Source organism: Rutidosis leptorrhynchoides, chromosome 6, assembly GCF_046630445.1.
Source record: "Rutidosis leptorrhynchoides isolate AG116_Rl617_1_P2 chromosome 6, CSIRO_AGI_Rlap_v1, whole genome shotgun sequence".
NCBI classification, from domain to species: domain Eukaryota; kingdom Viridiplantae; phylum Streptophyta; class Magnoliopsida; order Asterales; family Asteraceae; genus Rutidosis; species Rutidosis leptorrhynchoides.
This window is the reverse complement of record NC_092338.1, coordinates 170,523,126-170,538,319: the sequence shown is the minus strand read 5'-3', so window position 1 is coordinate 170,538,319 and position 15,194 is coordinate 170,523,126. Positions and strand designations below refer to the sequence as shown.

Below are 15,194 nucleotides of genomic sequence, written 5' to 3'. Positions count from 1 at the left end.
AACTATTATTCGTACATATAAATACCCCGCCCATCGTGTCCGATCGAGTGTATATGGTTATTTATAGGGACGTTCAATTGTAAATCTTTATATTAAAATTAACAAACTATCATTTAGTTAAACAAATATAAAGCCCATTAATAGCTCATAGTCTAATTTCCACAAGTGTCGTTCTTTTGTCCAAACCCCAATTATGGTACAAAGCCCAATTACCCAATTTTAGTATTTTTAGCCCAACATCATGATTACTTCGATTTAAATAAGCATAATAATAACTTAGCTACGAAACATTAAATTAAAAAGGTTGAACATAACTTACAATGATTAAAAATAGCGTAGCGTTACACGGACAGAATTTCGACTTACACCCTTACAACATTCGCTAACATACCCTTATTATTAGAATTAAAATTAAAATTAAAATTAAAATATAAATATATATATATATATATATATATATATATATATATATATATATATATATATATATATATATATATATATATATATATATATATATATATACGTTTAGATAGAGAGATTGAAGGATATATAAAACGATCAAAATGCGTTAGCTTTTATAAGCATTTTTGTCCAGGGTATCTCCGCGAGTCGCGGTCCCTTTGCACTACAAACTCCGCAAGTCGCGGAGTTCGTAAACCCTTCTCACACAAGTTTGGATCCTAGTCTTCCGACGGTTTTAATATATAAATATAATATATATATATATATATATATATATATATATATATATATATATATATATATATATATATATATATATATATAATTTATATAATTAATTATATATTATATTATATTTATATACATAGTTAACTTGTAATTTTTAGTCCGTTGCGTCGAGCGTTGAGAGTTGACTCTGGTCCCGGTTCCGGATTTTCGAACGTCCTTGCGTACAATTTAATATCTTGTACTTTGCGTTTTGAATCTTGTATTCTTGTAATTTTGAGACGTTTCTTATCAATAATTGGAACCACTTTGATTGTATTTTGTACTTTTGAGCTTTTTGGTCATTTGCGTCTTCAATTCGTCGAATCTATCTTTTGTCTTCACCTTTTATTATTTAAACGAATATCACTTGTAAATAGAACAATTGCAACTAAAAGCTTGTCTTTCTTGAGGAATAGTGCTATGAAATATATGTTCGTTTTTAGCATTATCACCTAGCTAACTTATATTGTATTATACATGTATTCTAATATATTATGTAATCTTGGGATACCATAGACACGTATGCAAATGTTTTGACATATCATATCGACCCATCTATATATATTATTTGGAACAACCATAGACACTCTATATGCAGTAATGTTGGAGTTAGCTATACAGGGTTGAGGTTGATTCCAAAAATATATATACATTGAGTTGTGATCTAGCCTGAGACGTGTATACACTGGGTCGTGAATTGGGTCAAGATAATATATATAAATTTATTTCTATACATCTAACTATGGACAACTAGTTGTAGGTTACTAACGAGGACAGCGGACTTAATAAACTTAAAACATTAAAACGTATGAAAAATGTTGTAAATATATTTTGAACATACTTTGATATATATGTACATATTTGTTATAGGTTCGTGAATCGACCAGTGGCCAAGTCTTACTTCCCGATGAAGTAAAAATCTGTGAAAGTGAGTTATAGTCCCACTTTTAAAATCTAATATTTTTGGGATGAGAATACATGTATCTTTATAAATGTTTTACAAAATAGACACAAGTACATGAAACTACTTTCTATGGTTGAACGATCGAAGACGAATATGCCCCTTTTACATGGTAACCTAAGTAAAAGGCTTTCCTTTGATGTGATAATCGGCATGGACTGGTTGAAAGAGGTGAAAGCAGAGATCGTATGTTACAAAAATGCAATTTGCATTGTACGAGATGAAGGAAAACCCTTAATGGTGTACGAAGAAAAGAGCAACGCGAAGCTAAATCTTATTAGTAATTTGAAGGCGCAAAAGCTAATAAGAAAGGGTTGCTTTGCTATTCTAGCATACGTCGAGAAAGTACAAACTGAAGAAAAGAGCATCAATGATGTTCCCGTCGCAAAAGAATTTCCCGATGTATTTTCGAAAAAATTACCGGGATTACCTCCACACCGATCCGTTGAATTTCAAATAGATCTTGTACCGGGAGCTGCACCAACAGCTCGTGCTCCATACAGACTCGCACCTAGCGAAATGAAGGAACTTCAGAGCCAATTACAAGAACTTTTAGAGCGTGGTTTCATTCGACCAAGCACATCACCGTGGGGAGATCCTGTTTTGTTTTTCAAGAAGAAGGATGGTACATTTAGGTTGTGTATCGACTACCGAGAGGTGAACAAACTTACCATCAAGAACTGCTACCACTACCGAGAATCGATGACTTATTTGATCAACTACAAGGCTCTTATTCGAAGATTGATTTACGTTCTGGGTATCATCAAATGCGGGTGAAAGAGGATGATATTTCAAAGACGGCTTTTAGGACGCGTTACGGTCATTACGAGTTTATGGTTATCCCGTTTGGATTGACGAACACACCAGCTGTGTTCATGGACCTCATGAACCAAGTGTGTGGGCCATATCTTGACAAGTTTGTCATTGTTTTCATCAATGACATACTTATTTACTCGAAGAATGATCAAGAGCATGAAGAACATTTAAGAAAAGTGCTAGAGTTGCTGAGAAAATAAAAACTATACGGTAAGTTTTCAAAGTGTGCATTTTGGTTGGAAGAAGTTCAATTCCTCGATCACATGGTGAGCAAAGAAGGTATTCAGGTTGATCCGGCAAAGATTAAAACCGTTGTAAATTGGGGAACCCCAAAAACTCCGAAGCATATAAGTCAATTTTTAGGATTGGCTGGTTACTAAAAAAGATTCATCCAAGATTTTTCCAAAATAGCAAAACCCTTGACTGCATTAACGCATAAAGGAAAGAAATTTGAATGGAAGGATGAACAGGAGGAAGCATTCCAATTGTTGAAGAAAAAGTTAACTACGGCACCTATATTGTCATTGCCTGAAGGGAATAATGATTTTGTGATATATTGTGATGCCTCAAAGCAAGGCCTCGGTTGTGTATTAATGCACCGAACGAAGGTAATTGCTTATGCGTCTAGACAATTGAAGATTCATGAGCAGAATTATACGACGCATAATTTGGAATTTGGCGCGGTTATTTTTGTATTAAAGACTTGGAGGCACTACTTATATGGGGTCAAAAGTATTATATATACCGACCACAAAAATCTTCAACACATATTTAACCAGAAACAACTGAACATGAGACAGCGCAGGTGGATTGAATTGTTGAATGATTACGACTTTGAGATTCGTTACCACCCGGGGAAGGCAAATGTGGTAGCTGACGCCTTGAGCAGAAAGGACAGAGAACCCATTCGAGTAAAAGCTATGAATATAATGATTCACAATAACATTACTACTCAAATAAAGGAGGCGCAACAAGGAGTTTTAAAAGAGGGAAATTTAAAGGATAAAATACCCAAAGGATCGGAGAAGCATCTTAATATTCGGGAAGACGGAACTCGGTATAGGGTTGAAAGAATTTGGGTACCAAAATTTGGAGATATGAGAGAAATGGTACTTAGAGAAGCTCATAAAACCAGATATTCAATACATCCTGGAACGGGGAAGATGTACAAAGATCTCAAGAAACATTTTTGGTGGCCAGGTATGAAAGCCGATGTTGCTAAATACGTAGGGGAATGTTTGACGTGTTCTAAGGTCAAAGCTGAGCATCAGAAACCATCAGGTCTACTTCAACAACCCGAAATCCCGGAATGGAAATGGGAAAACATTACCATGGATTTCATTACTAAATTGCCAAGGACTGCAAGTGGTATGATACTATTTGGGTAATATTCGATCGTCTCACCAAGTCAGCACATTTTCTGCCAATGAGAGAAGATGATAAAACGAAGAAGTTGGCGAGATTATACTTGAAGGAAGTTGTCTCCAGACATGGAATACCAGTCTCAATAATCTCTGATAGGGATGGCAGATTTGTTTCAAGGTTTTGGCAGACATTACAACAAGCATTAGGAACTCGTCTAGACATGAGTACTGCCTATCATCCACAACCTGATGGGCAGAGCGAAAGGACGATACAAACGCTTGAAGACATGCTACGAGCATGTGTTTTTGATTTCGAAAACAGTTGGGATCGACATCTACCGTTAGCAGAATTTTCCTACAACAACAGCTACCATTCAAACATTGAGATGGCGCCGTTTGAAGCACTTTATGGTAGAAAGTGCAGGTCTCCGATTTGTTGGAGTGAAGTGGGGGATAGACAGATTACGGGTCCGGAGATAATACAAGAAACTACCGAGAAGATCATCCAAATTCAACAACGGTTGAAAACCGCCCAAAGTCGACAAAAGAGCTACGCCGACATTAAAAGAAAAGATATAGAATTTGAAATTGGAGAGATGGTCATGCTTAAGGTTGTACCTTGGAAAGGCGTTGTTCGATTTGGTAAACGAGGGAAATTAAATTCAAGGTATATAGGACCATTCAAGATTATTGATCGTGTCGGACCAGTAGCTTACCGACTTGATTTACCACAACAACTCGCGGCTGTACATAACACTTTCCACGTCTCAAATTTGAAGAAATGTTTTGCTAAAGAAGATCTCACTATTCCGTTAGACGAAATCCAAATCAATGAAAAACTTCAATTCGTCGAAGAACCCGTCGAAATAATGGATCGTGAGGTTAAAAGACCTAAACAAAACAAGATACCAATTGTTAAAGTTCGATGGAATGCTCGTAGAGGATCCAAGTTCATCTGGGAATGAGAAGATTAGATGAAGAAGAAATACCCGCACTTATTTCCAGAAGATACGTCAACACCTCCAACTGCTTAAAATTTCGGGACGAAATTTATTTAACGGGTAGGAACTGTAGTGACCCGAACTTTTCCATGTTTATATATATTAAATGAAATTGTTATTTACATGATTAAGTGTTTCCAACATGTTATGCAATCAAACTTGTTAAGACTTGATTAATTTAAATAGGTTTCATATAGACAATTGACCACCCAAGTTGACCGGTGATTCACGAACGTTAAAACTTGTAAAAACTATATGATGACATATATACGATTATATATACAGTTAACATGATATTATGATAATTAATTATCTCATTAGGTATTTTAACAATGAGTTATATACATAAAATTGAGTTTATTGAATTAAGAAACTCGAAACGATATATATAACGATTATCGTTATAACAACGTCTTACTAAATACATATGAATCATATTAAGATTTTGATACACTATGTTTAATCATGATAAATTATAAGTAAACATGTCATTAAGTGTATTAACAATGAACTACATATGTAAAAACAAGACTACTAACTTAATGATTTCGAAACGAGACATATATGTAACGATTATCGTTGTAACAACATTTAACTGTATATATATCATACTAAGATATATTAATATATCATAATATCATAATAATGTAATAATTTAACATCTCTTTAGATATAATAAATAATTGGTTAACAACATTTAACAAGATCGTTAACCTAAAGGTTTCAAAACAACATTTACATGTAACGACTAACGATGACTTAAGGACTCAGTTAAAATGTATATACATGTAGTGTTTTAATATGTATTCATACACTTTTGAAAGACTTCAAGACACTTATCAAAATACTTCTACTTAACAAAAATGCTTACAATTACATCCTCGTTCAGTTTCATCAACAATTCTACTCGTATGCACCCGTATTCGTACTCGTATAATACACAGCTTTTAGATGTATGTACTATTGGTATATACACTCCAATGATCAGCTCTTAGTAGCCCATGTGATCACCTAACACATGTGAGAACCATCATTTGGCAACTAGCATGAAATATCTCATAAAATTACAAAAATATTAGTAATCATTCATGACTTATTTACATATAAACAAAATTACACATCCTTTATATCTAATCCATATAACAACGACCAAAAACACCTACAAACACTTTCATTCTTCAATTTTCTTCATCTAATTGATCTCTCTCAAGTTTTATCTTCAAGTTCTAAGTGTTCTTCATAAATACTTCCAAGTTTGCTAGCTTACTTCCAATCTTGTAAAGTGATCATCCAACCTCCAGAAATCTTTCTTATTTACAGTAAGATATCTTTCTAATATAAGGTAATACTCATATTCAAACTTTTATTCAATTTCTATAACTATAACAATCTTATTTCGAGTGGAAATCTTACTTGAACTTGTTTTCGTGTCATGATTCTGCTTCAAGAACTTTCAAGCCATCCAAGGATCCTTTGAAGCTAGATCTATTTTTCTCATTTCTAGTAGGTTTATCCACAAAACCTTAGGTAGTAATGATGTTCATAACATCATTCGATTCATATATATAAAACTACCTTATTCGAAGATTTAAACTTGAAATCACTAGAACATAGTTTAGTTAATTCTAAACTTGTTCGCAAACAAAAGTTAATCCTTCTAACTTGACTTTTAAAATCAACTAAACAAATGTTCTATATCTATATGATATGCTAACTTAATGATTTAAAACCTGGAAACACGAAAAACACCGTAAAACCGGACATACGCCGTCGTAGTAACACCGCGGGCTGTTTTGGGTTTGATAATTAAAAACTATGATAAACTTTTATTTAAAAGTTGTTCTTTTGGGAAAATGATTTTTCTTATGAACATGAAACTATATCCAAAAATAATGGTTAAACTCAAAGTGAAAGTATGTTTTTCAAAATGGTCATCAAGACGTCGTTCTTTCGACTAAAATGACTACCTCTTAAAAAAAGACTTGTAACTTATATTTCCGACTATAAACCTATACTTTTTCTGTTTAGATTCATAAAATAGAGTTCAATATGAAATCATAGCAATTTGATTCACTCAAAACGGATTTAAAACGAAGAAGTTATGGGTAAAACAAGATTGGATATTTTTTTGATTGTTGTAGCTACGGGAAATATTGTAACAATTCTATACAAATCATATCCTATGTATTATACATGTATTCTAATATATTATGTAATCTTGGAATACCATAGACACGTATGCAAATGTTTTTACATATCATATCGACCCATCTATATATATGATTTGGAACAACCATAGACACTCTATATGCAGTAATGTTGGAGTTAGCTATACAGGGTTGAGATTGATTCCAAAAACATATATACTTTGAGTTGTGATCTAGCCTGAGACGTGTATACACTGGTTCGTGGATTGGGTCAAGATAATATATATCAATTTATTTCTATACATCTAACTATGGACAACTAGTTGTAGGTTACTAACGAGGACATCTGACTTAATAAACTTAAAACATTATTAAAAATGTTGTAAATATATTTTGAACATACTTTGATATATATGTACATATTTGTTATAGGTTCATGAATCGACCAGTGGCCAAGTCTTACTTCCCGACGAAGTAAAAATCTGTGAAAGTGAGTTATAGTCCCACTTTTAAAATCTAATATTTTTGGGATGAGAATACATGCAGCTTTATAAATGTTTTACAAAATAGACACAAGTACATGAAACTACTTTCTATGGTTGAACGATCGAAGCCGAATATGCCCCTTTTACTTGGTAACCTAAGAATTAGTAAACCAGTCTACTAATTGACGCAAATCCTAAAGATAGATCTATTGGGCCCAACAAACCCCATCCGTTGTAGCGGATGCTTTAGTACTTCGAGTTTTTATATCATGTCCGATGGATGTCCCGGAATGATGGGGGATATTCTTATATGCATCTTGTTAATGTCGGTTACCAGGTGTTCATCGTATGAATGATTTTTAACTCTATATATGGGATGTATTGAAATATGAAATCTTGTGGTCTATTATTATGATTTGATAATATATAGGTTAAACCTATAACTCACCAACATTTTTTGTTGACGTTTTAAGCATGTTTATTCTCAGGTGATTATTAAGAGCTTCCGCTATTGCATACTAAAATAAGGACAAGATTTGGAGTCCATGCTTGTATGATATTATGTAAAAACTGCATTCAAGAAACTTATTTTTTGATGTAATATATTCTTATTGTAAACCATTATGTAATGGTCGTGTGTAACGGTATATTTTAGATTATCATTATTTGATAATCTACGTAATGCTTTTTAAACCTTTATAGATAAAATAAAGGTTATGGTTGTTTTAAAAATGAATGCAGTCTTTGAAAAACGTCTCATATAGAGGTCAAAACCTCGCAACGAAATCAATTAATATGGAACGTTTATAATCAATATGAACGGGACATTTCATTGGTTACCCAAAACAACACCCTTTTTTTAAAGGAACGGTGATCTGGCCTGAGGGAGTTGTGCGGCGCGCGCAGGGTTGTGCGACTCGCGTTAACACATGAAACCAGGTCAGAAATAAATAATGAGATCTGGCACCTGCACTTCCCATTTGCGCGGCGCGCCCCCATATGCGCGGCGCGTGTTTGTACATAAAACAGGGTGTTTGCCAATTTTCACACATAAAAGCTAAAACTTCCCAAACCGCATTCTTACATTGACAATTTGCTTACGACCAAATATAGGTTTCATAGTTCCAAAAATTAGAGTTTACAAAAGGGGTACGACGACCCGTACAACACCAATAGTATTTTCGACCCACGAGTTTAAATACCAAACAAAAGACGAGCATGGTGTTTGGGGTTAAATTACCCAGAACCTAGGTCGAAATGCAAAAGCCACCACTATCATATCAAGAGTGGGGAATCTCTAATCCAGGCGAATACCCTTGCCCTTCTCCACGCAAGAGCCTAAAAAAAGATAAACAACGAGAGGGTAAGCAAAGCTTAGTGAATGCAATAGTTATACACATACATATATAATATACCTACTTGCAACACTTACTCACATACCGCGTACATGCTAGAAATACAATTAGCTTATCATTACAAGTATAAAGCTACAAACCTCCAATACTGCAACTAGCATACCCAATAGCATATAATCGAACATTATAAATATGCTATACTACAACACGTACACGACCACATGGTTAACCATACACGCGTCATGGTGCTACCGGCGCTTTGGTTTACACCATATGCATTTGTCATGATGCTACCTGCGCTTTAGTTCACATCATAACTCGAGTCATACTCATGCTAAAGTGCTACCGGCTCTTTGGTTCACACTCTAATAATTAACGGTAGGGTGCTACAGGCGCTTTGGTTCACACCCTAACAATTTACACTTTAGTGCTACCGGCGCTTTGGTTCACACTACAATATTTATGCCAAGATACTACCGGCGCTTTGGTTCACATCATAGCATATTCGTACATGCTATGGCACTACCGGCGCTTTGGTTCATGCCATAACACACAAATAGATACACTATATACATACACGTATAATTATTCCACTCACCTTAGTCTTTTGTGAAAGTTAACCGAGCTTGCAACCTTCAACGTAACGTACCTATTACATTAGGCACATAATCAAACACACAATCAAGTTGGTCAACCAACTCACTCAACAACCTAGCATCATTTTGACCCTTGGTGCAATTCCGACCCATTTGCATACTTAACCCTAAAATTTGGTCAACTTCGACAAAACCCTAACGCTAGCCAATTATGGTCTTAAAACCCATATAATCACAAGTTTAGTGTGTTAACATACTTATTTAACACTTAGGTCATCAAAGACCCGTTTGACCCATTTCGAGATTTACACACCCATTCGGGTCACCACATACCCGAATAACACCCACATACATATCATCTAGGCGTGCTAGTACTTAACTAACCAATTTAAGATTCATAAACACATTTAACATTTCAAAACCCTAGGTTAGTCATATTTGAGTCCTCATGACTTAAACTAACCCAAAAACCCCCAAATTACTAACAAATGGATTTTATGTTCATCACTAACCCAAACTCTAACCCCTAAACAATTAAAATGAGGAAATCAAGGTTAATACTTACCACTACACTCAAAATGTAGCTAGGGACTAGATGAACAACTTTAAAGCTCGAGTTTAAACCCGAATTGAGCTTCTTCCACCTTTGCTTGAGCTTTCTCACACTAAAACCTCCTCCTCTCTCTAGAATTAAAGTGGAAGTGAAGAGGTGGTTGCAAATGGAGTAAATGACACTCCTAGATCTGATCATGTGGCCTTAACACGGATCCAAAGTGAAAAGGCCAAAATACCCACTCTAAAATATCAAGAAAAACGAAGTGAGCTGTCAGCTCGGTCTGCGAGCCGCGCGGACATGTGCGCGCCACGCACTTCTCCTGTCACAGATTTCACCCACAATTTATTTATATACAAAATGTACAAATCGGATTCGGGTCTTACATATCATCTCACTAAACCGGTGTTACGTACAAACTAAAGTTTAATTATTACAAAACATCATGAGAGTTTCTTTTAGTCAAACATATCTTCGTTACCCCATCTCCCTTTTAGAAGCATACAAAGCTCCAGAACCTGAAAGGGATGAGGTGGGGAGTTAGCACAACTCTAAGTGAATGAAACTATACACATCAATTATAAAGTACCGCATTATCTAACTGTTAGTCATTCAAACACATAATGGTCACACACCCACGAAGATGACCGACGGATTCTACGGACCTGCAATTACTACCTGATTAGGCTAGAGTTTACCGATAGTTGTCGTTACTGGCTCGCTCGTACGGTAATCCGAACACAAGGGGTGCGTTATTCAAACTATACTACATGAATATTAACACTTGAACTCAACATGTCTGACTTAGTTGACCTCTTCGCGACCAGACTACCACATGGCGAATTCTTCACATGTGCACAAACAAACGTACAATCAAACAAGCACAGTCTAACTCAAGGTAATCATAAGGAACATAAGCACAGTAGCATAATCTGCTACTTTATACGTAACCACGAATAGTTCCACTCATCGATTACCAGCTACGAAAGGTTCTAAATCATCTGAATAACTTTGTTTCAAAATCGTTCATAGAAGGACCCTTGGTCATACTTTCCACTATAAATCTTAGGATTAATATCAAAAGAGATTTAGGTCCCATCACTGTAATTATTAAATCATATCTGATATACCTTAAATTGTCCTTACGCCTAACGACATGTAAAATCTTAACTAATCGAAGTGTATAAACATTATTTAAAAATTTTCCTTGTAAAATATTTGAAATACGTTATTGAATTCGAAACAAAGTCATGAGAATTTTTTCCCCCTAAGTTTTATTCATGGATTTCACTGTTTATAATAATATTTTATTTAAAGTGAAACGATGGTTACTAACAAGGCTTAAGAAAAAATTGTAAATAACGTGGATAAACTAAAATCGTGTTGTTTCAAATCAAATGTTTAATTAAAAAAAAAATGTTTATAAAACAGTGGTTTTATTTTACAAGAAAAATATCAATATATTGTAATTGTAAGGTGCTTGTAATATGAGTCCTACTATTCAGACCTTGCATTTTAACTCGAACCATGTGATCACCATTTTTTAGATGTGGGTCCCACCATAAAACCATGTGAAGGAATCTTATTCTTACACTTTTCAGTTTTTTCAGACTTTTTCAGGATTATTCCTATTTTAAATCACTTTTTAAATTTATCAACTTTAAGTTATTTTATTATCAAACTTTTTAAAAGAATCAGTTAATATCTTTTAGGCTGTGTTCTCGAGATTTTTTTAAAGGAAAGGAATGGGATGGATAGGGTAAGAGAGGAAATAAGCGGAAATGATTGTAATATAAAATAGTTTATATGCATTTTTGAGTTGAATGGAAAGTATAAGAAATGAAAGAAAGTAAAATACAAAATTTTACATTCTTACCCTTTGAATGATAATTTAAAGTTAACGATTATTATGTGGTGTAAAACTAATGTTTTTAGATTTACGGACGTGAATATGAGTTTTACCATGTACAAAAACCCCATGAAATATTACATGAATAAACATGAAGAAAATATGATTACTCTATTATTTTTGCGATCCATCTGATCTACGGAGTATATATTATGAATGCAAAGTGATACTTATAAATATAAAATTACTACTTTGTAAGTTTTTTTTCCAAATATAAATGCATAATAAATCGTAGATATATAAATATGTGATCACAGTATGATTATAATGTTCATCAACCATATGCAGCTTGTTTGACCACTATCGCACCGTTGTTGCAATCCTTTGAGAAGATTTCAACCGTAAAAGAATAATAAATAAAAACTACTAATTAAATTATAGTCATAAGGGTAGAAGGGTCATGTATACATGTTAGAAATGTTTTCCTCTCAACTCTGCCCAAAAGTGGACGGATAAGAATACTTATAAAAGACCCATGTATTTTCAGCTCAAATCCACTCTTCTCCTTTCCGTTCAATTATAAAAAAAACTCAAGAATTGGTTATTAGTGTCTTATCCATCGAAATCCTTTCCTTTCCATTAAATAAAAAACTCGAGAATGCAGCGTTAGTTAATACACAATTAATCATCTATATAGTTACAACTTATTAATGTAACTGGGTACCAATTTAACACACATTTTTGATAAAAGGTAGCAAATCTATTTATAAAAGATAAAAGATATATATTAAATGATGTTAGTTTATTTTTTATTTTTGAAAAAACTCAATTTAATTGAAAAACCATTTTTCATGAAAATGTGAAAAGGGAGATTGTAGCAAATAAACAAGTTGGGTTACATCTTTTCTATTCTGTCACCAACAAAATACATCATGAATCAACAAATATAACCAACTTTTGTTTGCTTTAACATATATCATGAATGAACAAATTTATAACAAACCCACCTTCGGCCAACAATAACACCGCCACAGCCCCATTCAACAGCAACACCCACCGCCGTCGACCACAACTGTCACCGGCGTTGGTTTGAAAAAAAAATTACAAATGTGTTTTTCTCAACAAAAAAAAAAAACAATAAAAACTTCTTTTTTTCCAGAAAAAAAAGATAAAAAGTCGGAATATATCTAAACACTGACCACCACTTCCGTAAATCTGAAAGGGATCTATTTAGATCTGGCCGTTTTTTAACCGATCCATGTAGATCAAGCCGGAAAAATGCAAAACCACCGACACCCGTCGAATCTGAAAAAAGAAGTTGGAAGTGGCGGTCGGAGTATTTTGGTGTTAGTCAACAGCGGCGGAAGTGGTGGTGCCAGAGGTGTAGTTTTTAACGGTGGTGGTGGTGTGGTGGCGGCGGAAGTGGTGGTGGTGTGGTGGCGGCGGAAGTGGTGGTGGTGGTGGTGTTGTGGTTGAGAGAAAATGAAAGAAAATTGAGTTTGAGAGAAGATAAGGTGGATGTGAGAGATAAAATGAGAGAAATGGGGACTAGCTCTATCTACCGTTCACTTATATTTTTTATTTTTTAGTTTTTTATTAAAACCATATATACCTTATAGGAGTAGTTTTTATGGAGTATAGTATATTATTATAACCTTATACGGAGTAGTTTTCATGGAGTATATATTTACTTCTATTAAATTATTATAACCCGATTATAACCCGACGTAATAACATGGTGTAGTTACATTTAGGGAAATGATTCTCACACACACTTTTTTTATCCTCACACACCAATTGAGTATTATTAGAAGAGTAAAAAGTTAAAATAGGTGTGTGAGGATCAAAAAAGTGTGTGTGAGAATCATCCCCTTACATTTATTATTATATTTAATTAATATTTAATATTAATATTCAATTAATTATAAATTATGAATACCGGGCAGTAGCTGTTTCTCTAGGATTTTTTTGAAGAATATTATGAGGATATTCGATATCAAATGAAAGAAGAGCTATACAACAATTTTCCTATCTACAAAAACATGTTTGACATTGAAGCCGATTCCTTGTTAGAATCTCTTGAATTTGTTGGGTCGCCTTGTCCACCAAGATACTGGATGAAAATGCCCTACGCTGGTATACTGATTGCCAATAAGTTTGGAGTAATCTTCCACTGTTTAAGCATGCGAGAAAGTACAACTTTTTTCCCATTATGGAATTGTCCAGAAGAGTTTCAACATCACAGAGTTGTTACAATTGCCCACGTAAATAATGGTACGCATTTTGTCGCGGTGAAATTACAAGGTGATTACCCAATGCCTCCAACTACCCCTTTTTGGCATGAAAGCAACATTAGTGATTCTGCAGCTACATGGAAAACAATTTATATGTCACGCTTACAACAATTTACTCAGTTTTCCCCTCGTAAAACTGGTTTTGGCGGTGATATAAGTGATTAATTGTTTTATTGTTGTACTAAATTTAATTAAAGTTTATCATATGATATATTATTAGTTTTTATTAATAATCAAATGTGTGTTTTTATTATTTAAATTTATATACTAGTAATAACTATGATTTTATAATTATTACATTATTATTATACTATATATTAATATTACATATTAATATTAATATGTCATATATCTACCTATCATATCAATCAAATGCCAACAATCATTAACAATTTGCTAATGATTGTTGGCACAATGTCCAATTAGCAAAAATTTTTGTTCAAATAAAAATACCCTGTAATATAAGCTTATATGTACAACATCATAATCACTTAAAATATCATTCTATATTTATCAGTATATATATTGCTCGAAGGACGGTGTGTCATTTTGGGCGAAAAATTGAATTTGTGATGTCATTTTTACTGTAGCGTTAGAGGTATTTTGCGATTTTTTAAATCGTTTTGATTTGACGTTTCTTTCGATTTAAGTTATCACGTGATTATCAAGTGAATTTTGTTTTTCTATTTTGATTTTGAAAGCAACTTTTTTACCTTTTAATATGGTTTTTTAATGTATTTGTAAGTAACTAGAGGAGGGTGAACATTTACTTAATACGATTTTTAAAAACTTTTTTGATGATCAACATATTTGAACAATCCTTGATCAACTTAATCAATTACTCAAACTCAATGTGTGTAGTGTTTATGTTTAAAGTAATGCATAAAGTAATGTAAAGAACATAAATACAAGGATTTATACTGGTTCGTGTTGGAAAATATTAATATTTTAATATGATAATATTTTAATTTATGAATAAAATTGATTGACACTAAGTGAGTGTGCAACTAAATGTGTGCTTTTATTTGCAAGTTCATATAA

The 15,194-nt window shown here is 33.5% G+C and overlaps 1 protein-coding gene across 1 annotated transcript; it reads left to right on the top strand.

Annotated features, from left to right (window-relative positions):
• The first annotated feature begins 13,859 nt into the window (after positions 1–13,859).
• On the top strand, positions 13,860–14,318 carry LOC139854250 (uncharacterized). Its single transcript, XM_071843566.1, has one exon. It carries the CDS (start codon positions 13,860–13,862, stop codon positions 14,316–14,318), a length of 459 nt encoding a protein of 152 aa, XP_071699667.1.
• Positions 14,319–15,194: the final 876 nt, after the last annotated feature.

What these genes read in the sequence shown, in the direction of transcription:
- LOC139854250 (XM_071843566.1), top strand. Translation starts at nt 13,860, where the DNA reads ATGAAAGAAGAGCTATACAACAATTTTCCTATCTACAAAAACATGTTT.